Genomic DNA, 23387 nt, shown 5'->3' with positions numbered 1-23387 from the left:
CATATTTCATATCTGTATTCACTTTTTTTTTCTTTCCTTGATGTTGAAAGTGCCTTGACTTTTGTGTGAATCATAAATGCAACTTTGTTCAATAAAAAAATAAACAAAAAAAATGAAGGGATTCCCAGTTTATCATTGCACACTGAATCAATCGAAGTAAAGGGCGACATCTAACGGTAAAAATTGAAATTACACCCAAGTAATAGCAATTGTGTTCGTTCCGTTTTTATCATTATTATTATTTTTTATTTTTTGATCATCGCTAATATTTCAAACAATATTAACGGTAGAAAATATTTTTTATATAACTTATTTTTTTCCCCCCGATTAACATAAAAAGGAGGAGGGCTATAAAACTGCCAGTGAGGCTGATTGGATCCAGTTTGCCCGCCATCGCCGACCGCAGGTGTTTTTAATTGTCGTAATACAAACGCCCTCTAAGGAACCAGTCGGCCTGTTTCACCGAGACAAGAGCTTTAAAACTACGCAATATATATTTTTAGGAGGGAAAAGGTAACCCAGAAATGACTTTAAACGACAATAAGGTGAGTTTCAGTGTGTCGCTTGGCTGCTAATACTGGTGTTTTGCTAGCTAGCCTGTTTAGCTTAACTCCACTTAACCAGCACCCCTCGCTTCCCAAAAAAGGGACATGCGGTAGAAAATGGATGGATGGCACTTAACAAGCATGTTGAGAACTAGATGAGGCAATTCCTGAAGGAATTGCGTGTAAATGTTCCAATGCTGAAGTTGAACTGAAATGCTGACAGAATGTTGTATGAATGGTTTGAATGTTGAAGAGTTTGAAATTCCAGGAAAACCGGGATTTGGTTTGGAACTTGGGAAAGTGTTAGTTTGAATGTCCAGGGTTAGTGCAATGGTTTGAATAGGTTGAAAAATGTGGGAATTGTGCAACTTAAAGGCCTACTGAAATGAGATTTTCTTATTTAAATGATAGCAAGTCCATTCTGTGTCATACTTGATCATTTCGTGATATTGCCATATTTTTGCTGAAAGGATTTAGTAGAGAACATCCATGATAAAGTTCGCAACTTTTGGTCGCTAATAAAAAAGCCTTGCCTGTACCGGAAGTAGCAGACGATGTGCGTGTGATGTCACGGGTTGTGGGGCTCCTCACATCCTCACATCGTTTATAATCATGGCCACCAGCAGCGTGAGTGATTCAAACCGAGAAAGCGGTGATTTCCCTGTTGATTTGATCGAGGATGAAAGATTTCTGGATGAGGATAGTGAGAGTGAAGGACTAGAAGAAAAAAAAAAGGCGAGGGCAGTGAGAGCGATTCAGATGTTATTAGACACATTTACTAGGATAATTCTGGAAAATCCCTTATCTGCTTGTGTTACTAGTGTTTTAGTGAGTTTATTGGGTACCTAAAAGTCGGAGGGGTGTGGTGACCGCTAGTGTCTCTGGTGGGAGGAGGTAAGAGTTCGCAAGCTCCGCTCATGTCTACGGCAAGAGCCGACTTATTACCACAATTTTCTCACCGAAACCTGCCGGTTTGTATGGGGTCGGGAACCATGTTCGCTTTACCGCTCTGTTCCATAGTAAAGCTTCACCTTCGGCAATGTTAGCAAGGAAACACCAGTTGTAATGTGTAGCTAAAGGCAGCTGCAATACACCGGTTCCCACCTACATCTTTCTTCTTTGACGTTTCAATTATTAATTTAACAAATTGCAAAAGATTCAGCAACACAGATGTCCAGAATACTGTGAAATTATGCGATGAAAAGAGACGACTTAACCGTGAGTGGTGCTGGAAGAACATGTCCGCTACAACTGGAGACGTCACGCGCACGTGTCATTATAAGCGTCATCATTCCGCGACGTTTTCAACAGGATACTTCGCGGGAAATTTAAAATTGCAATTTAGCAAACTAAACCGGCCGTATTGGCATGTGTTGTAATGTTAATATTTCATCATTGATATACAAACTATCAGACTGCGTGGTCGGTAGTAGTGGCTTTCAGTAGGCCTTTAAGGAAAAATGTCGCATTCATTTCAATGGGAATTTCCTGGAAATGTGGGAATTTTGGAAAAGCAGATTTTTGGGGGGAAAATGAGTAGGAGCATGAATGTCCTAAATGAGCTGAATTGGGAGGTGTTACAATTGTTTAAACCGGTCAAGAAATGTTGAAATAGTAAATAGTGTGAGGGAATTTTGGGAAAATCTGGAAAAAAAAATTAACTTGGAAAAAGGGGTAGTTTGACTTTCCAGAATGGGTTGAATGTGTTAGAAATGGAATGGGTTGAAGAATGTGAACGGAGTAGTTGAATTTAAGAAGGTTGGAAATAAGTTACCAAAAAACAGGAATTCCTGGAAAGTTGCTGAATGTGGCATAATGGTAGTTTGAATGTCCAGGATGAGTTCAAGGTGGAATGGTTTGAATAATGTCGGAATTGTGTAAGTCTGAAAAATGGCCAATTCATTTTGAAAAAAGGAATCCGGAATTTTTTTTATTTTTTTTTTTTTAGAATTGTTGAAGTAGAGCACACAATTCCTGAAAATGCTGAATATTTTGAAGTTGGAAAGGTTTGAATCAGATGAAAAATATGGGAATTGTGGAATTTGAAGAATGTCCCATAAATTTTGATGGGAATTTTTTTAAAAGTTGGAAAAGTGGGCATTCTTTTGAAAATGGTAAACTTGAATTGGTGAATGAGTTGAAATGGTTGTTGGAATTTTTCCAAATCTGTTGAGAAATTTTGAAGCAGTAGGCACCAGCGACCCCAAACGGAATAAGGGGTAGAAAATGGATATTACGGAATTTCCTGGAATTTTGGTAAAACCGGGAATTTTTTCCGTCCAATAAACTTGTTTTTTGTCCTAATTAAGAAGAATGTTTTGACGAAACAGTTGGAGGTTGAAAAATGTGGAAGGAGTAGTTTCCAGAAAAAAGGGTGGAAGCAGGAATTCTGGAAAATCCTGGAATTTTTGGGGAACTTGGAAAAATGTACAGTTTGAATTCCCAGAATGGTGGAATGCGTTGAAGGTGGAACGGTTTAAATAGGTTGAAAAATGGCCAATTCATTCTGAATGGGGGAAAATGTCCCGGAAAACCTGGAATTCTGGGAATTTTTTGAAAAGGACAGCCAGTGATTCCCGACTATGCTGAACAATTTAAAGTTGGAACTGCTTAAATCGGGTGAAAAATGTGGAAGGTAAAGCTTGGCAAAATCTGGAGAAGAATTTGAGTGTTAAATAGATGCATTTTGGTGTAGAAAACCATGTGAGAATGCTTTGGCGCATTCACACACGTGGAAATATTTTGTCTTTCGCACCAGCTGAGTGTCTTCCTCCTGCTCCTGCTTGGCTTCGCACACCGCCAAGTTACAGGTAAAAACAAATAAAAAAAAAACGTTGAGTAAATGTCTCATGAAATTAACGACTGTGCTGTTGTGTTGAGCAGGAGTCTGCGATGTAGACTTTTGTACCGATCCGGAGAAATGTATCCTCTCTGAAGACAGGAACAGCTGCAAGTGTGTGGAAGGATTTTATGATAACCACTGTAACAAAGGTTGGTTTGCTTTATTTTTTTTATTTTTTTTAATATTCCATCTTTATTGTTTACTGTGTAAAATTAATATTCCATTTACACAAGGGATGTCCAGGGTGCGGCCCTGGTGTCCCGTTCTGCCCACAGCTCAGATTTTCTTCGAAACTATTCTATAACACAAAAATAAACCAAATAATTTTTGGATAGCCTAGTACAGTGTTCTCAACCTTTTTTCAATGATGTACCCCCTGTGAACATTTTTTTTAATTCAAGTACCCCCTAATCGGAGCAAAGCATTTTTGGTTGGAAAAAAGAGATAAAGAAGTAAAATACAGAACTATGTCATCAGTTTTTGATTGACAGTGCAAAATATTGTTCATATGTAGTGGGCTTTCTTGAACTATTTGGGAAAAAAAGATATAAAAATAACTATAAACTTGTTGAAAAATAAACAAGTGATTCAATTATAAGTAAAGATATCTACACATAGAAGTAGTCATCAACTTACAGTTCCCTTTTTGGGGATTGTAATAGAGATCCATCTGGATTCATCAACTTAATTCTAAACATTTCATCACAAAAAAAGAACTCTTTAACATCAATATTTAGGGAACATGTCCACAAAAAATCTAGCTGTCAACTAGGGCTGCGAATCTTTGGGTGTCCCACGATTCGATTCAATATCGATTCTTGGGGTTGTGATTCGATAATATATAGATTTTATTTTTTCCGATTCAACACGATTCTCGATTCAAAAACGATATTTTTTTCGATTCAAAACGATTCTTTATTCATTCAATACTTTTGTATTTCAGCAGGATTTACCCCAGTCTGCTGACATGCTAGCAGAGTAGTAGATTAAAAAAAAAAAAAAAGCTTTTAAAATGATAAAGGACAATGTTTTATCAACTAATTGCAGTAATGTAAATTTAACTATTAAACAAACAAAAAATATGACTTATTTTATCTTTGTGAAGACATTGGACACAGTGTGTTGTCTAGCTTATGAGAGCAGATGCAAGTGTAAGCCACTGTGACACTATTCTTTTTATTTTTATAAATGTCTAATGATAATGTAAATGAGGGATTTTTAATCACTGCTATGCTGAAATCATAACTAATATTGATACTGTTGATTATGATCAGTTTTGTTTTACTCTTGGTTTGTTCTGTGTCGTGTTTGTGTCTCCTCTCAATTGCTCTGTTTATTGCAGTTCTGAGTGTTGCTGGGTCAGGTTTGGTTTTGGAATTGGATTGCATTGTTATGGTATTGTGTAGTGGTTTATTCGATTGAAAAAATAAATAAATAAATAATATATATATATAATATTTTGTTTTTGTAAATGAGTCAAATGAGTGTGAAGCGACCGGAATGAGAATCAGCACCTCCAAGTCCGAGTCCATGGTTCTCGCCCGGAAAAGGGTGGAGTGCCATCTCCGGGTTGGGGAGGAGACCCTGCCCCAAGTGGAGGAGTTCAAGTACCTAGGAGTCTTGTTCACGAGTGAGGGAAGAGTGGATCGTGAGATCGACAGGCGGATCGGTGCGGCGTCTTCAGTAATGCGGACGTTGTACCGGTCCGTTGTGGTGAAGAAGGAGCTGAGCCGGAAGGCAAAGCTCTCAATTTACCGGTCGATCTACGTTCCCATCCTCACCTATGGTCATGAGCTTTGGGTCATGACCGAAAGGATAAGATCACGGGTACAAGCGGCCGAAATGAGTTTCCTCCGCCGTGTGGCGGGGCTCTCCCTTAGAGATAGGGTGAGAAGCTCTACCATCCGGGAGGAACTCAAAGTAAAGCCGCTGCTCCTTCACATCGAGAGGAGCCAGATGAGGTGGTTCGGGCATCTGGTCAGGATGCCACCCGAACGCCTCCCTAGGGAGGTGTTTAGGGCACGTCCAACCGGTAGGAGGCCACGGGGAAGACCCAGGACACGTTGGGAAGACTATGTCTCCCGGCTGGCCTGGGAACGCCTCGGGATCCCCCGGGAAGAGCTAGACGAAGTGGCTGGGGAGAGGGAAGTCTGGGTTTCCCTGCTTAGGCTGTTGCCCCCGCGACCCGACCTCGGATGAGCGGAAGATGATGGATGGATGGAAATGAGTGTTCTGAATCGCACAACGTATACGATCCGTATTCGAATCGATTTTTTTCCCCACACCTCTACTGTCAACGCTGAATATTGCATTGTTGCATTTATTTTCAGTTTATGAACTTGCATTCATATTTTGTTGAAGTATTAGTCAATATATTTATAAAGGATTTATGAATTGTTGCTTTTTTTAGAATATTTGTTAAAAATCTCACGTACCCCTTGGCATACCTTCAAGTACCCCCAGGGGTAGGCGTACTCCCATTTGAGAACCACTGGCCTAGTACACTGTTGTCAAACTCAAGGCCCGGGGGCCAGATTTGGCCAGCGAAAGCCCTGAAATAATGACTCAATAAGCATTTTATCATTTACTCAGTCATCTTTTCATTGTGACAGACAGAAATATTTGTGTTGCATGCAAATGACTGTTTTAAACTTTGATAATAGACAGCATAGTGGAACAGGGGTTAGTGCATGTGCCTCACAATACCAAAGTCCTGAGTAGCCTTGGGTTCAATCCCAGGCTCGGGATCTTTCTGTGAGGAGTTTGCATGTTCTCCCCGTGACTGCGTGGGTTCCCCCCGGGTACTCCGGCTTCCTCCCACCTCCAAAGACATGCACCTGGGGATAGGTTGATTGGCAACACTAAATTAGCCCTAGTGTGTGAGTGTGTTGGCCTTGCGATGAGGTGGTGACACTAGGGCCAATTTAGTGTTGTCAATCAACCTATCCCCAGGTGCATGTCTTTGGAAGTGGGAGGAAGCCGGAGTACCCGGAGGGAACCCACGCATTCACAGGGAGGACATGCAAACTCCACACAGAAAGATCCCGAGCCCGGGATTGAAACCTGACTACTCAGGACATTTGTATTGTGAGGCGGATGCACTAACCCCTCTGCCACTGTGAAGCTGATGCTATTCTTACCTTCAAACGTAAAATTAAAAGTAAATATCTGCTTGAGTTATATCAAAGCAAGTTATTCATCATGTTGTACACTGTAGAAATGACAATAGATTTTACAGTAAAAAAAAAAAAACTGTCAGTTCAGTTGCCAGGATTTTACAATAAAAAATAAAACTAGCAGCGTTTTTCCATTACACAAAACGTCAATTTTACGGTGAAGTTGTGGCAACTCAGCTGCCTTTTTTTTTTTTTTTTTTAACTGAATAATCTATTTTTGATTTTTTTACTGTTTGTAATACAAATTTAATCAAATGTGCACCCTTTAATTTTTTAATATGAGATGAATTCTTATACATTTATATATGGTTACAAGCGGCCCTCTTAGGGCAGCCGTAACTGTGAGGTGGCCCTGTAACGGTGTTTGACACCCCTGGCCTAGTACATTTAGTGATCTACATTGGGCTGGTTTTAGCATATCCTAATACCCAAAATATAATGACCGCTGCATAAATGTTTTTTTTTTTTCTGTAAACAACCCTCGCTGGGGAAGGTTGGGATATGCCTGCTTACAGCTTCCACAATATAATTAGAGCTGTTTAAACGTGCTTTTGCACACTTAACAATGCTCAGTTATTCCTTTGCCAAGTAAATTTGAAAGCAAAAATCCTCTGGAGTGGACGTTTTGTTGGTTAGTTACTTTTGTCTGAGCGATATTTTTTGTGAAAAATTGGTTACAATTTTCAAGTGAATTGGTTTTCATGTCTTTTTTTTCTGCTAATAAACACACTGCAATAAACTCCTGTTAGCTAGTGTACTGAGAACATGTGCTACCCACAAAAATTTGCCACCCGACGCTTCTGAGCATGCGCATCAACGCAACCACATGCAAAGTGACATTATGTTGCATGTGGTTGAGTTTTTCCTTGCCCTGATGTGGGATCTGAGCTAAGGATGTCATTGTGGCTTGTGCAGCCCGTTTAGACATTAGTGATTAAGGACTATACAAGTAAACTTAAATTGAAACAATAACCATATTAACGTTAAAATGTTGCTGCAGTATATTGTGGTTATTTTTTCTTTTTAGCATTTTTTTACATACCAGGAAATGAACCAAAACAAATGCATGGCTTGTCTGTACTTTATGGTGATGGAGTGAATGTCAACAATAAGTATTTTGCAAGCCCGTATATGAAAATGATAAATGACAAAAGCACTTGTTCCAGGACCTATTTTAGACACTTTCTGAAAATGTGATCAAAATCTGTCCGTTACTTGCTGCATGTTGCTAACTATTCGATTATTCAACTGGTTGCATTTTTTTATGAAGCAGCATATTTTTTCAGAACACCGGATTGTTAGATCTTAAATTATTTTATTTGAATTTTGTTTTTGTTTTTTCACAGATGCACACCTCAAAGTCCTTTGCACCAAAGACTACATGGGACTGAGCGCAACAGAAGCGTTCTTCTTGTATTACAATGCGCCTGTCGAGGCTCTGCACCTGCCCAACAGAGAGTGCAAAGCACACAGGGAAGTTATCGGCAACATTCCGTACTTTGTGGTCAAGGTATCCAAAGATCAATATATGGACTGCGGCGGAAAGCCGCTTGAGGTAAGCCTGCATTATGTCCTAACATCCATGCGGAATACATCAATACATTACGACCATTTGATTGTTCATTTTTCTGCTTCATAGAAAAACTTCACTCATGTCATATATACCCTGAGTCTTCAAACAGAGCCTCGGGCCGCAGGAAATATCATCCGGGATCCAGTCATTAAGCTGGAGTTCATCTGTATCTTTCCATTAGTCAGAACAGTCAGCTTGCCTTTCCCAGTCAACCCCATTATTAGGTAAAGTCACTTTTTATTTGATTTTTCTGCCTGATTTTAGCCTTGTTGCTCACTAAATTCTCCCAAACATATCCAACAATAACACAGAAATGTAAAGAAAAAACTGCTTCCATCACCAGCAGCTTAGTGGTACACGGAAATTAATTTGTTTCATCAAATCGTCCTTTCCAACACTATTACTTGCAGGCCTGTGTATAATAGAAAACAAATGTGCCTAACTCAATTTTCACTTACTTAGCTCCCGATCCGATAATATTGGTTTGAGATCAGCACAAAACAATATCTAAAATCAGCTTACGTTTAAAATCTTTGATACATGTAGTCCTGTTCAATTGTGCAAAGCTGGGCAACCAGTCAACATCTAAATGTCTTCCAATAACACACAAGGTTGGTCGGACAAAAAGTGAACCTTGTAGGCCATAGGCTGCTGGGAGCTGCACACAGTATGTAATAAGTGTCCTCAACTGAACAAAATTGAATTGGATAAAACGATAATGAACATAAAATAATTAGAGCTACATATTACTTACAGCTACAAAGTCTCCAAGGCAGACTCATTTTAAACCTGTCTGCATCATTCAGATCACTCCGTAATAAGTCATGTGCATAAGTTAATGACCACTAGGTGACTCCAAAATCAATTACCACTTCAACCTAAATACATAAGTCCTAAGGCAGTGGTTCTCAAATGGGGGTACGTGTACCCCTGGGGGTACTTGAAGGTATGCCAAGGGGTACGTGTGTTTTTTTTATTTTAAATATTCTAAAAATAGCAACAATTCAAAAATCCTTAAATTTATTGAATAATACTTCAACAAAGTATGAATGTAATTTCATAAACTGTGAAAAGAAATGCAACAATGCAATATTCAGTGTTGACAGCTAGATTTTTTGTGGACATGTTCCATAAATATTGATGATTTTTTTTTTTTTTTTGTGAAGAAATGTTTAGAATTAAGTTCATGAATCCAGATGGATCTCTATTACAACTTTAAGTTGATGATTACTTCTATGTGTAGAAGTCTTTATTTATATTTGAATAACTTGTTTGTTTTTTTATTTTTTATATCTTTTTTTTTCCAAATAGTTCAAGAAAGACCACTACAAATGAGCAATATTTTGCACTTTATACAATTTAATAAATCAAACTGACATAGTGCTGTATTTTACTTCTCTCTCTTTTTTTTTAACCAAAAATGCTTTGCTCTGATTAGGGGGTACTTGAATTAAAAAAAAATGTTCACAGGGGGTGCATCACTGAAAAAAGGTTGAGAACCACTGTCCTAAGGTGTATAGGCCATTGTTTTTGTGATGTGCAATACCACCAATTTTCTTTCCAATAGAGTAAAATTTAGGTTAGTATTTGTGATACTGATGCGATACGATACTTTGTGCAAACTTACCTAAGATATCTGCGACAAAATTGAGTATTTCAAATATGGCTCACAGTATAAATACAACTCGGGTATTTTAAATTCTGAAGTATATTGAGGTAATGGCATAAGTAACTATAGTTGAGCTAAAAAAACAGAACAAAATCATACTAAGTACAAAAATGGTGTCTCAAACCATAAAATAAGTAAAATTATGAAATTGTTTGAAAAAAATAAATAATAATAATCCTAACTACCATTAGCGTAAAAATGATTTCACCATTCAGTGCTTCTCAAATATTTTCCCCCGCCCTAGGAAGAAAATATTTTGCGCCATTTCCACCCTACAGTGAATGGAGGTATTGGAAAAATTGTCCATACAATTGTTTTAACTAGACCCTGCGCCACACCTTGAGCTGGACTGAGTTACATGAGCATGTTAGCGTGATAATACTGAACATGTACTAAATTAGCACTCAATAAAAGCATCCAACATTGCCTCATTCACAAGTTTCGTTACTTTTTCACACTGTTCATGTTATTGCTAAATTATCTCAATTAACTAAAATATCAAACTATTGATATTTCGATTCGACAATCTATATTACAGCCTAAATATCTGGTATTGGCGGTATCAATCTTTCAGTATTGATCAATGCATTACTAGTGTTTTTATGTATACCATTCTGTTTAATTAGTAAGTGATTTCACCTGATCAAGCTATTTCTAATGTTTCACACTACAAAATAAAGTATATATAATTCTGGCTCTTATCTGATTTGATATCGATATCGCCCAATGGAGAGAAAGATGTATCGTGATACCAATACTTATCATACATTCCTTTTGTCATAGCCCGCCACAAGTAAATTTAGACCACCACTTGTTTTTAAAATTTTTTTTTTTTATTTGACCTTTGTTCCTTGCTCTCTAACACACAAGACTGTGTAGTCGACCATTTTGGTTTGCAGGCACTATTTTTATGGGATTAGTATTCAGTTTTGCTTTTTGTCATTAATTTTAATTTAATGTTAACATTAGATAATGGACCCTATGTTAATTTATAGTCAAGGTTTTCCGAAAAACCTTGTTTGCATCAGTGTACTTAATAGACTTCGAGGCCTATCTTGACAGGAAGTAGGAAACATTATGGATGCCTCCCAGAGGGAAGCAATTGGAAAATGTTTCCGTGGGTTGAGCCAGAGGATCTGACCAGCCTGCGTTGTTTCTGCAGTCAGTGTACAAGTCCTAAGAGGACCAATCCTTTCTGCAGACCTTACTGTCCTCTGCAATCTATTTTTGGTCCTCATTTGTTGTCAGTGGATTCAGATGGTTTAGTTGTCATGGAGATGATTTAATCACCTCTGTTACACTGGATGTTCTGTATGAGACCATGGAGGCTGTGTAAGGATTTTCTGGTATGCTGCTTGTCAGTTGGAGCTTATTTCCCCCTGCAGCAAGACTTTACAAGTAATTTCAGCTCTTTCAGGGGAGCTGGTTCTCTTAGCTCGGCTTATGGAAAAATAACCTGCTTTCTCTATTCCCAAATGGCTAATATTTTTTTTTTTTGCTTGAGTTTTATATTCTACCCAAAAATATAAATATTGCTTTATATGGTATGTAAATGGATTTATTTACTGTCTATTAGGGGTGTGGGGAAAAAATCGATTTGAATACGAATCGTGATTTTCACGTTGTGCGATTCAGAATCTATTTTTTTTTTTTAATCAATCCAACAAAATACACAGCAATACCATAACAATGCAATCCAATTCCAAAACCAAACCTGACCCAGCAACACTCAGAACTGCAATAAACAGAGCAATTGAGGAGACACAAACATGACACCGAACAAACCAAAAGTAGTGAAACAAAAATGAATATTATCAACAGTATCAATATTAGTTATAATTTCAGCATCGCAGTGATTAAAAATCCCTCATTGACATTATCATTAGACATTTATAAAAATTAAAGAAAAAAGAATAATAGTGTCACAGTGGCTTACACTTGCATTGCATCTCATAAGCTTGACAACACATTGTGTCCAATGTTTTCACAAAGATAAAATAAGTCATATTTTTAGTTTGTTTAATAGTTAAAACCAATTTACATTATTGCAATTGGTTGATAAAACATTGTCCTTTGCAATTATAAAAGCTTTTTAAAACAATCTACTACTCTGCTAGCATGTCAGCAGACAGGTGGATCCTGCTGAAATCCTATGTATTGAATGAATACAGAATCGTTTTAAATCGGAAAAATATTGTTTTTGAATCGAGAATCGCGTTGAATTGAAAAAATCGATATATAGTTGAATCGCGACCCGAGAATCGATATTGTATCGAATCGTGGGACACCCAAAGATTCGCAGCCCTACTCTATGTTCAACATTGAATAAATGGCTACAAATGGACAATCTGTAACTTTCCAACTATTTACAGTGAAACATAATGAAATATGAATTAATGTGCATAACTAAACACATTTTGCTAGTCTTTACTAAAGATTGGACACAAAGCGCCTCAGCTTTTGTTTCCTCACTTTACAAGCCTTATATTTGTAGCACATTCTCACAATCGTGTCTTTCTGGTTTGTGTTTTTCAACGACTGTGTTCACTCTGTAACCCCTTCTGATCAGCGTATACGCTCAAAGCACCCCGCAATTGGACCAAGGGAAAAGCCGGACAAGTTTAGGCCGGCTTTAAGAATTTGTTAATGAACGACCAATTATTTGCTCTATTAAATACAGGGCCTTTATTGCCAATACTTTTAATTTACTTTCTTCAAGATTATTGTATAACAATATTTAGCAAAAAGTATGAATTTGAACTATTTAGCAGTAAGGCAATGTAACACTTTAAAGTTTTGTCTTATTACATACTATATCACAAAGACAATGGTGCAGAATCTGTAAACAAAAGCAAAAACTATTGGTTCTTATTCCAGTTATTTGGCTTTTTGCCTCCGAAGTCCTCCTGGTCCAAAGACTTAGTCCCTGTCTTTATAAATAATATATAACGACAGAAATGTAGAGCAGGGGTGCCAAACTCATTTTAGATTGGGGGCCACATGGAGAAAAATCTACTCCCAAGTGCGCCTGACTGGTAAAATCCCTGCACGATAACTTAAAAATAAAGACTCCTTCAGATTGTTTTCTGTTTAAATGTACAAATCATAACTTTTTTTGTTTTTGTTTTTTTTTACACTCACCTGTTGCCGTTAATAGCACCACCAAACCCTGCCCACCTCACCTGACGCACGGAGGGGGGTGGGGGTGTATAATGTAGCTCGGAAGAGTTAGGGATGCATGGGATTCTGGGTATTTGTTCTGTTTATGTTACAGTGCGGATGTTCTCCCAAAATGTTTGTCATTCTTGTTTGGTGTGGGTTCACAGTGTGGTGCATATTACTAAGAGTGTTAAAGTTGTTTATATCACAACCCTCAGTGTAACCTGTATGGCTGTTGGACAAGTATGCCTTGCAGTCGCTTGCACATTGAGTCAGCAGCCGCACACTAGATGTGGCGGGCCGGCACTCAAATAGCATAGTATTAAAGTGGACGCAACGACATGGTCGAAAGGACGTTTAAGGCATTGCCAACACGGCACGCCCTCAATATTGTTGTCCGGGTGAAAATCTGAGAATGTTATCCTGGAGAAATTTCTGGGAGAGGCACTGAAATCTGGAAAACCTCCCGGAAAAATGGGGGGGTCGGCAAGTCTGCAGCTGAGCCACAGAGTGATCCAAAAGCCGCATGCGGGTTGCCGACTCCTGATCTACAGAGATACAAAGAATTGCTATTGCAACATCCAGTAGACACATGTAGAAGAGCTGTTTCTTTCATTCAAAAATTTCAGGTTAATTTGTATACTTGGCAAACTCATCCCGCGGGCTGGATAAAACCTGTTCGCGGGCCTGATCCGGCCCGCGGGATGTATGTTTGACACCCCTGATGTAGAGAATAATTTCACCACACCTCGTCAGTGCGTGACAATCATTGGTACTTTAACAAACAAACCTATGAAAATTAACCTTAAAAAATGTAGATCTCATCATGCTGGTAGTGATCCAATACGTACGCTTTGGACCTGCAGTGATATATTCCTCATGGCCTGTGTTTTGGTAACCCAGTGAGGCGATGGTGCGTGTGGATGAGCTGGAGGCAATCATACAGATGAGTCTGTACACCGATCAGAGCTACACTCAAGCCTTCACCAGTGCACCCACCATTGAGCTGGGAGATAAGGTAAGGTGTTAAATTCTTCTTTTGTCGTGCTGTTTTCCCACTTTTCATTCTTTTCAGGTGTTTGTGGAGGTGACCGTGACAGAGCCTGCGGACTTCTTTCTTCTTCGCATCAACGACTGTTGGGCCACACAGAGTCACCAAGCCAATGATTCTGAGGGATTGGACCACAGCCTGCTTTTGAATGGGTTTGAACATATTAACTTAGACTTACTATTATTGTCATTCAAATTTCAACTTTGCAGTACAGATAAGTGACACTTTGTTGGATTAGTTCATGGTAGTGCAGGATAAAAGAGCAATCAGGTGCAGATAGAAATAGATTACTGTACAGATAAATATATTGCACTTTTGCATATGCATCCACGTTTACGGATTTATGTCTTCATATTCCAGCGATTTAATCCATTGAGGGGATTATTTCAATGCGTTCAAGACTGTTTCCTTATAAAAGTAGACATTTTATGCATTACTTTTGCTGTCTGTGTGCAGGTGCGTGAATGACAATACTGTGTCCTTCCACAATCTGAGCGATGAACATTCCCAACACTCCGACACAAACGGGCAGAGCTCCACCCTTCACTACAGCTTTGAAATGTTTCGATTCACGACCGAGCCCCACGAATTCTACCTGCACTGCACTGTGCAGCTCTGTGACCCGGATGACAGGAAGTCCTGCACCCCTGTGAGCTCATGGTCCACCTCGCTACTGTAGCATGTACACTTTATTTTTATTTTTAAGAGGTGCTTCGCTTTCTTTACAGAACTGTAAATCCATCGCTAAGAGGGAAGCCGTGCGAGCAGACCCTCCCCAGGCGCTTATATCATACGGGCCCATCAAAACTCAAATACCAGGCAAACCTCTATCCAGTAAGCCAATTATCACCCCTTGCTGGCTGATATTGTGTGAATGACACATGCTGCTACTGTACAGTGTTTTTTTTCCTATCCCCAGGTGTCTTGACGACAGTTGTACTGCCTGTAGCAGGTGTCTGGACCGTGGGCTTCCTCCTTACCCTCTTCATTGCTGTGGCAAGAGCTGGCAGTAGGAGGCATGCTGTACAAATTGAGCAGCCCTGAAGAGCTCAATAAAAAAAAAAAAAAGTCAACAGTGCTATTATCCCTGCTATGTTATTGTCAGAACAAGCAGGGCTAAAATGTCAAACACTGTAGGATGACAATTGTCTAAAATAGTTTTTTAATCATATGACGTTCATTTAAGGTAGTAAGAAGGGAAGCAGATAACCATTGACTTCAACTTCTGATTGTTGGTCTCATTGAAGCCTGAAATTTGTTAGTTTTTGGATATCCAACAGACCGTTTTTGTCTTTGTAAATACACTTGGGTGCATTATTTGAGACAACTTTCAAGTTGCTTTCTCAAGGATGTTTTTACAAATGCAATAAAAAAAATTTGAGGGTCAAATTGTGTTTTTATTTAGCTGTATGAACTTCTGTGGTGTATTATGTAAACCAGGGGTTCCCAAACAGTTTTGACCCGAGGCTGCATTGGGTTATTTGTATACACAAATCCACGTGCATGGAAAGCATGCACGCACTTGCTGCGGCGCAAGCGCGATGTTACGTAATCGATGGGAAAAGGCATTTTAGACAAAACGATTTGCCTGCGCGGTTAGGAGACACAGAGTAACGGTAAAAAATAGATTAGAAAGGACAGGTTTTAAAAAACTTTTTTCTTTTTTGTTTTTAACTTGGGACTTCATGCGGGCCAAATTTTGGACGCTGGCCGGCTGTATCTGTAGTTTGGGGACCACTGATGTAAATGCATATGCTGAAATATATTTTAGTTTTAAGATTAATTTGTTTGCATAGAAAGGAGATATATATATGTCATGCTGGGGACAAAAAAAGCTTATAATTACAGTAACTAAAGGAAAGCAATCCATTTTCTACCACTTATTCCCTACGGGATTGCAGGGGCACTGGTGCCTCTCAGCTACAATCGGGCGGAAGGTGTCGTATACCCTGGACAAGTCGCCATCTCAGTCCCCTAATGCATTGGTTCTCAAATGGTGGTACGGTTACCCCTGGGGGTACTTGCAGGTATGCCAAGGGATATGTGATTTTTTTTTTTTTTTAATAGTCTAAAAATTGCAACAATTAAAATCCTTAATTTTTTTTATTGAATAATACTTCAACAAAACATAAATGCAAGTTCATTAACTGTGAAAAGAAACGCAACAATGCAATATTCTGTGTTGACAGCTAGATTTTTTTTGTGGACATGTTCCATAAATATTGATGTCAAAGATTTCTATTTTTGTGAAGAAATGATTAAAATTAAGATGAATCCAGATGGATCTCTATTACAATCCCCAAAGAGGGCACTTTAAGTTGATTACTTCTGTGTCGAAATCTTTATAATTGAATCATTTTATTTTTCAAAAGATTTGTTATTTTTACATCTTATTTTCCAAATAGTTCAAGACCACTACAAATGAGCAATATTTTGCACTGTTATACAATTTAATAAATCAAAAATTGATGACATAGTGCTGTATTTTACTTCTTTATCTCTTTTTTTCCAAACAAAAATGATTTGCTCTGATTAGGGGGTACTTGAATTAAAAAAATGTTCACAGAGGGTACATCACTGAAAAAAGGTTGAGAACCACTGCCTTAAAGTAAATGATCCATACAGTTGTAGTGCTGTTTTAAATACAGCAGAGGGCGCTGTGTCCTTTCGCTCAACAGGTCTGATAGAGGGGAGGGCTTTCACATCGGTGGGCGATACTAAATGCATTCTCACCATTGCTTACAAATGTTAAAGTGATTTTGCTTTTAATCCGAATTAAACGGCATCACTATTTTACTGAAATATTTTTGTTCAAACAAACTCGTGACCTATTTGATAACATTAATAAATGCAATTGTTTTGAGCATTAAACAATGAATGGTGCAAATCAACTCAATGTAGCTAAAGTCAGACAAATTAATACAAATGAGTAAAGGGACAAGCGGTAGAAAGTGACGATATTGATAATGATACTGGTTCTGCTGTCCCACCCCCAAGTTGTCAGAGGGGAGGACCCTCAACCGAGGAGCTATTTGACGACCTATTCGTCTGTTTAATTTCGATCTTCTGTTTATAACTTTTATGGAGGACATGAAACTTCAATGAAGACTTTTAAGGATTGCCTTAGCATTCTTTTTTGCCGATTAAACTTTCAAGTTGACTTTTTGTGTGTGCAGAAAGTGGACGTCTAGCTCCGTCGTGGACTGAAAGCGGTGTTTTAACGTGGAGCCATCAAGCTATGGATTGTTAAACTTTCTTTTCTTTTCTTTAGCGGCTAGTTGCTTGGGTTTTCATGTAAGGAGGCGAGCTGCACTTTTGTGTCCCCGCCACAACTCCTGCCTTGCTGGAGAATAATTCCTTTGTGTCCTCCATTGATCGATGATGTCAAAGCAAGAACCTAGAACTCAAACCCGGATCACTTCGGTCTTTGTGATGATTATGGTCCTTGGCTGCTACGCAGCAGATGTCCCCGCTGAGGACGGCTTCAATGCAGAGGTAAATGTTACCCAAAGTAATGTCCACGTTTCCACTGCCAATTGACCTTGATTCGAATTAATGCGGGGGGGGGGGGGGGGGGGGGGGGAATCACATTTTATTGTACTAAAAGTCACAATAATGGGGTTGCATACAGTGTATCCGGAAAGTATTCACAACACTTTACTTTGTCCACATGGTGTTAGGTTACAGCCTTATTCAATAGTGAAATACATACATTTTTGTCCTGTAGATTCCCAATAATGACATTCTGAAATTTTAAATTTTGCCAATTCATTAAAAATAAATTATTCACAGCCTTTGCTCTACATCAGTGGTTCTCAACCTTTTTTCAGTGATCTACCCAGGGGCGTCACTAGACCTAATACTGTACTGGGGCACACCTGGGGCACAAATAATTCATGTGAGCGTGCAAAGCGCGCAAGCAAAAACATTTTTAGCACTTATTTATCATAAAAAATACGTAAATACTGCTTTTAACTATGAAATCATATCAGATGATGTTGTATGGATCTTTGATTAACCACCTGAAATTAACTAATGCATTTGACCTACTTGTGCACTTTTTTACTCCAGACTTCTAAACTGCTACTGGTAAAAGCAAAAAGGAAGAGCAATGAATCTTAAACTGTAACGTCTCCTTTTCATTTTTGCAAAGTGGTCAATCACTCTGGACAGACAAGGAAATATTACAGTAACTGTTATACAGTTGACCAGTGGTTCCCAACTGCTGGGTCGTGACATAAAAGTGAATTGTGTGTCATTTTCAGTGAATCGCAGTCACGTGTGCAAAAAAAAAAAGTTTAGGGAGAAAAAAATCTAATTGTGGCAACAAAACCAGCTATTTTTAGCCATTTTTCTAGTGACTTTTAGTGAGTATTTTAGCAAAAGGCAAACCGACTAACAAGTTGGAGGAGGACTCAGGACAGACATGGAAATATATTTTTAAAATCTCTAAATGGGGCAACAAAACCCGATATTTTCAGTCATCTTTCTGAAAACAAATACGGAAATGTTAATATTTTTTCTGGAAACAAAAGCAGATGCTTTAGCTGTAGCCATTTTTCTGGTGACAAAACAAGATTATTTTAGTCAAAGTCACACCGATTAACAAGACAAGTCTACTGTGCTATTTTTCTGTGAAATAAACTTGAATGATTTAAAAATTTGGCTCACGTCTTGATGCTATGGAAAAATGTTTTTCTTCCTGAAGATAAACCATTTGAAAAGCACTCAACTCACACATGCTTACTCCAAATCATCATTGATGCAGAACCAGCAGACAATAACCAACATTATGTTTCATGTTCATTGGAAATTCCCCCGACAGCTCGTACAGCAAATTAATATGTTTGTCTTGATACAAGGAATAATGTTAGCTAACTTAGCATCAATTTAAGACAATTATGTTGCCTAGCTAGCTAGGACTTTACTTACATCTCTCATTCCTGCTGCTTCTTCAAGGCTGCGGGCGAATAACTTTCTTAAATCCATCTAGGAGTTACAGTTTGAGTCATATCAAAATCAAAATAATATAATTAACAAATTGTTGTTGGCTAACGTTACCTACCTCAGCAGTGATTCGCATCCTCTCTCTCTCTCTCTCTCTCTCTCTCTCTCTCTCTCTCTCTCTCTCTCTCTCTCTCTCTCTCTCTCTCTCTCTCTCTCTCTCTCTCTCTCACTCTCTCTCTCAACCAAGTCTCATCCACACTTGAATAAATGACCATATTAATTAGCCATGTGCTCATTGTTACGTAGAGTGAATACAGTAGCAATCAATTACCATACTAAGTAGTATGTGCGCTGTTGTCTATGTTATGTAGACTTAAAACTGAAGCGTTTTTTTTTTTTATTGGTAAAATTTTTACTGGGGCACCGCAGATCAACACTAGGGCACGTGCCCCAGTGAAATCTGTCTGGCGACGCCCATGGATGTACCCCCTGTGAACATGTTTTTAATTCAAGTACCCCCTAATCAGAGCGAAGCATTTTTGGTTGAAAAAAAGAGATAAAGAAGTAAAATACAGCACTATGTCATCAGTTTCTGATTTATTAAAGTGTATAACAGTGCAAAATATTGCTCATTTGTAGTGGTCTTTCTTGAACTATTTGGAAAAAAAGATATAAAAATAACAAACAAGTGATTCAATTATGAATAAAGATTTCTACACATAGAAGTAATCATCAACTTAAAGTGCCCTCTTTGGGGATTGTAATAGAGATCCATCTGGATTCATCAACTTAATTCTTAACATTTCTTCACAAAAAATGAAATCTTTAACATCAATATTTATGGAACATGTCCACAAAAAATTTAGCTGTCAACACTGAATATTGCATTGTTGTATTTCTTTTCACAGTTTATGAACTTACATTCATATTTTGTTGAAGTATTATTCAATAAATATATTTATAAAGGATATTTTAATTGATGCTATTTTTAGAATGTTTTTAAATAATCTCACCTACCTCTTGGCATACCTTCAAGTACCCCCATGGGTACGCGTACCCCCATATGAGAACCACTGCTCTATACCACAGGTGTCAAACCCAAAGCCCGGGAGCCAGATGTGGCCCCGCCACTTCCTTTAATTAGGCCCTCAAAAGCCTGGAAATATGTATCAACAATGTACTGTAACTTTTCTTACTAAATGTATTATTTCTTTCTATTTTGGGAGAAAAAATATATATGTACTCCATGTAATCGCAAGTTATGTCAACTTTGTTGTAATATTGTCTAATTATGCCAAAATATATTAAACAGTCAAACCATTTTTTAAAAGAAATATATCACATAGGTTGTGAGTTCAAACCCCGGCCGAGTCATACCAAAGACTATAAAAATGGGACCCATTACCTCCCTGCTTGGCACTCAGCATCTATAGATATTATAGGGTGGGAATTTGGGGTTAAATCAACAAAAATGATTCCCAGGCGTGGCCATCGCTGACTTTTTCAGTAGAACATCCAAATACTAAAATATTCGATAGCTTCAGCCCTAACGCCTGCAACACAAAAATCTCATGATATCAAAATAAGAGGCTCTGCAGGTTTAGACAACCATGATTTATTTTTTGTGTGGTTTTTTGCTCTTTAACTCCATTATAGTTGTTTTTAGAAAATATTTCCATGTTATAGTTCTGTTTCATTGTATGTTTCGTTCCTCACACTTCTAATAGTGTGTTGTTTTTACAAAAACACCCAGAAATGATGATGAGAAACGATTGTTAATGAACAAAATTTGGTGATACACAGTTTACCGTATTTCCTTGGAAAGCCGCCGGGCATGTGATATGCGCCTGCCTTGATTTACTGCCGGGTAAAATTTGCTCCCCAATTTAAGATACGTATGCTTACTTTGACCGCTTGGTCAAATTCGCAATATAACGAGCGACGCTTCCCCTGCAGTCTTTTTTAAATGGCAGAGGAGTTGTTTTTTGCTTCCATTGTGTGTAAACCAGGGGTCTTGTTCCACAGCCATACAGCTCACACTAACGGTTGTGATATAAAACAACTTTAACACTCTTAATAATTTGTGCCACACTCTGTCAACCCACACCAAACACATTTCTGGAGAACATTGGCTCCGTAACACATTATAAACGCAACATAACACTTACCCAGAGTGCAATGGCATCCATGACTCTTGGCTATATTATACAGGCGCTAGCAACAAACCCCTCTCCCAGTGCGTCGGTTGAGGTGGGCGGGGTTGGGGGCGTGTGTATAATATATCCAAGAGTCACGGATACACGGCATTATGGGTAATCCCTATGCTGCGTTTATAATGTGCCACAGAGCCAATTCTCTCCAGAAATGTGCTTGGTGTAGGTTCACAGAGTGTGGCGCACACCAGCAAGCGTGTTAAAGCTGCCTACATCACAACCATCAGTGTAAAAGGAATGGCTGTTGAGCAAGTATGCATTGCAATCTCGTAAAAGAAGCAGCGAGATGCACGTGTCCGGCAGGCACGCAGACAGCATGGTGTAAAAGTGGGCGCCAACCACCAGGCCGTGGATGCAGAATAATTTTTTAATTTTTTTTTTTTTAATCACACTCAATTTTTTACTGTATGTCATTGGTAAGTGCAGGGGTTTTTTGATTGATTGATTGATACTTTTATTAGTAGATTGCACAGTTCAGTACATATTCCGTACAATTGACCACTAAATGGTAACACCCGAATAAGTTTTTCAATTTGTTTAAGTCGGGGTCCACGTTAATCAATTCATGGGTGAGAAGAGGTTTTAAATTATTTAGCGCCCCGGCGGCTAGGCGACTATTCAAGGAAATACGGTACTTAATATCGTTATTTAAACCTCATCAAAATGTAGATAATTTTCTTGCCCATTCTGACAATTAGTTGTTTATGCAGACATGGATGTTGTCTTCTGTGCACTTTAACGGGTGTGTGCTGCATGCCGTGCATTAAAGTAGGAGTCTCGTGACCCTGCTGTGTTGTTTTTGAGTCATGCTGAGGCTTCAAGTCGGGAGTAACTGGTGGAGTCTTTGTTTTAGTGCACCTTATATGCATCTTGATGGCTGTGAACAGCAGATTTCAGTGTTTTTGACGCAGTCATTCAAGTCTGATGTCATGTTTTAATTGTTTTCCTTAACATCTGTTTGCATCCTTCTGCTCATCTCGGCTGTTTTTGCAAAGAAAGGCGCAGGAATGTGCTAATATTATTAGAAGCCATCTGGTTTCAATCAGCTTTCTCTTTTTCCTAAGATATTTCCCCAGTTGTTAGACAATGGTTGTGTTCCTGGATGAGCATAGTTGCCCCAAAACCATACCGTGTTCTGATTGTTACAGCTGATTTCTCCTGACCTTTCACCTTCCTCCTGCAGGCATGGCTACGTCAGTTTGGCTACCTGTCTCAGGCCAGCAGACAGATGTCCACCATGCAGTCCGCTCAGATCCTGTCCCAAGCCGTCAGTGACATGCAGCGTTTCTACGGCTTGGAGGTGACTGGGAAGACGGACGCTGCCACCATCAGGTAAGCTCAACCTCCCCATACTAACCGTTTTGTAGGCAAGCTGTACTTCCAGAGAGGGTTGAAAATGTGATTATGGAGGAAAACCTATGCACCATCTACACCAACGCACATCCAGAACATATTATCATGGTAAATTATTATATGTCCACTTGAAGGCCTACTGAAATGAGATTTTCTTATTCAAACGGGGATAGCAGGTCCATTCTATGTGTCATACTTGATCATTTCGCGATATTGCCATATTTTTGCTGAAAGGATTTAGTAGAGAACATCCACGATAAAGTTCGCAACTTCTGGTTGCTAATAAAAAAGTCTTGCCTGTTTCGGAAGTAGCAGACGATGTGCGCGTGACGTCACCGGTGTGAGGGCTCTTCACATCTGAACATTGTTCATAATGTGAGCCACCAGCAATAAGAGCAATTCGGACCGAGAAAGTGACAATTTCCCCATTAATTTGAGCGAGGATGAAAGATTCGTGGATGAGGAAAGTTAGAGTGGCCCTGCGATGAGGTGGCGACTTGTCCAGGGTGTACCCCGCCTTCCGCCCGATTGTAGCTGAGATAGGCGCCAGCGCCCCCCGCGACCCCAAAAAAGGAATAAGCAGTAGAAAATGGATGGATGGAAAGTTAGAGTGAAGCACTAAAAAAGAAAAAAGAAAAGGCGACGGCTCCAGACGGCGGCAGTGGGAGCATTTCAGATGTAATTAGACACATTTACTAGGATAATTCTGGAAAATCCCTGATCTGCTTATTGTGTTAATAGTATTTTAGTGAGATTAAAAAGTCATACCTGAAAGTCGGATTGCTGCGGTGAACGCCAGTGTCTCTGAGAAAAGCTGAGGAGCCAAGATCACAGCTGACTTTTTGAGCTGCAGGATGAG

The 23387-nt window shown here is 38.8% G+C and overlaps 2 protein-coding genes across 2 annotated transcripts in view; both read left to right on the top strand.

Annotated features, from left to right (window-relative positions):
* The first annotated feature begins 373 nt into the window (after positions 1–373).
* Positions 374–15404, top strand: zpd (zona pellucida glycoprotein d). The gene is made up of 10 exons (XM_061917049.1): positions 374–545; positions 3304–3355; positions 3429–3536; positions 7910–8118; positions 8203–8360; positions 13868–13982; positions 14040–14167; positions 14472–14664; positions 14744–14849; positions 14935–15404. Exons 1-10 carry the CDS (start codon positions 525–527, stop codon positions 15057–15059), a joined length of 1215 nt encoding a protein of 404 aa, XP_061773033.1. The 5' UTR covers positions 374–524; the 3' UTR covers positions 15060–15404.
* A 1596-nt stretch (positions 15405–17000) lies between these two features.
* Positions 17001–23387, top strand: part of LOC133563103 (matrix metalloproteinase-15-like) — a 52231-nt gene continuing 45844 nt past the window's right edge. The window contains exons 1-2 of the mRNA XM_061917048.1: positions 17001–17510; positions 22359–22507. Coding sequence (XP_061773032.1) covers positions 17394–17510; positions 22359–22507 — 266 coding nt within the window. The 5' untranslated portion in view covers positions 17001–17393. The remainder of the gene's footprint in view (positions 17511–22358; positions 22508–23387) is intronic.

This window comes from Nerophis ophidion, linkage group LG12 (assembly GCF_033978795.1).
Source record: "Nerophis ophidion isolate RoL-2023_Sa linkage group LG12, RoL_Noph_v1.0, whole genome shotgun sequence".
NCBI lineage: Eukaryota > Metazoa > Chordata > Actinopteri > Syngnathiformes > Syngnathidae > Nerophis > Nerophis ophidion.
This window is presented reverse-complemented; position numbering and strand designations above follow the sequence as displayed.

Bases quoted from the DNA above. Each gene is read 5' to 3' on its own strand.
- zpd (XM_061917049.1), top strand. From the start codon at position 525: ATGACTTTAAACGACAATAAG. The intron at 3,537-7,909 runs GTTGGTTTGCTT...GTTTTTTCACAG, and splicing joins TGATAACCACTGTAACAAAG to ATGCACACCTCAAAGTCCTT. The intron at 13,983-14,039 runs GTAAGGTGTTAA...CATTCTTTTCAG, and splicing joins CCATTGAGCTGGGAGATAAG to GTGTTTGTGGAGGTGACCGT.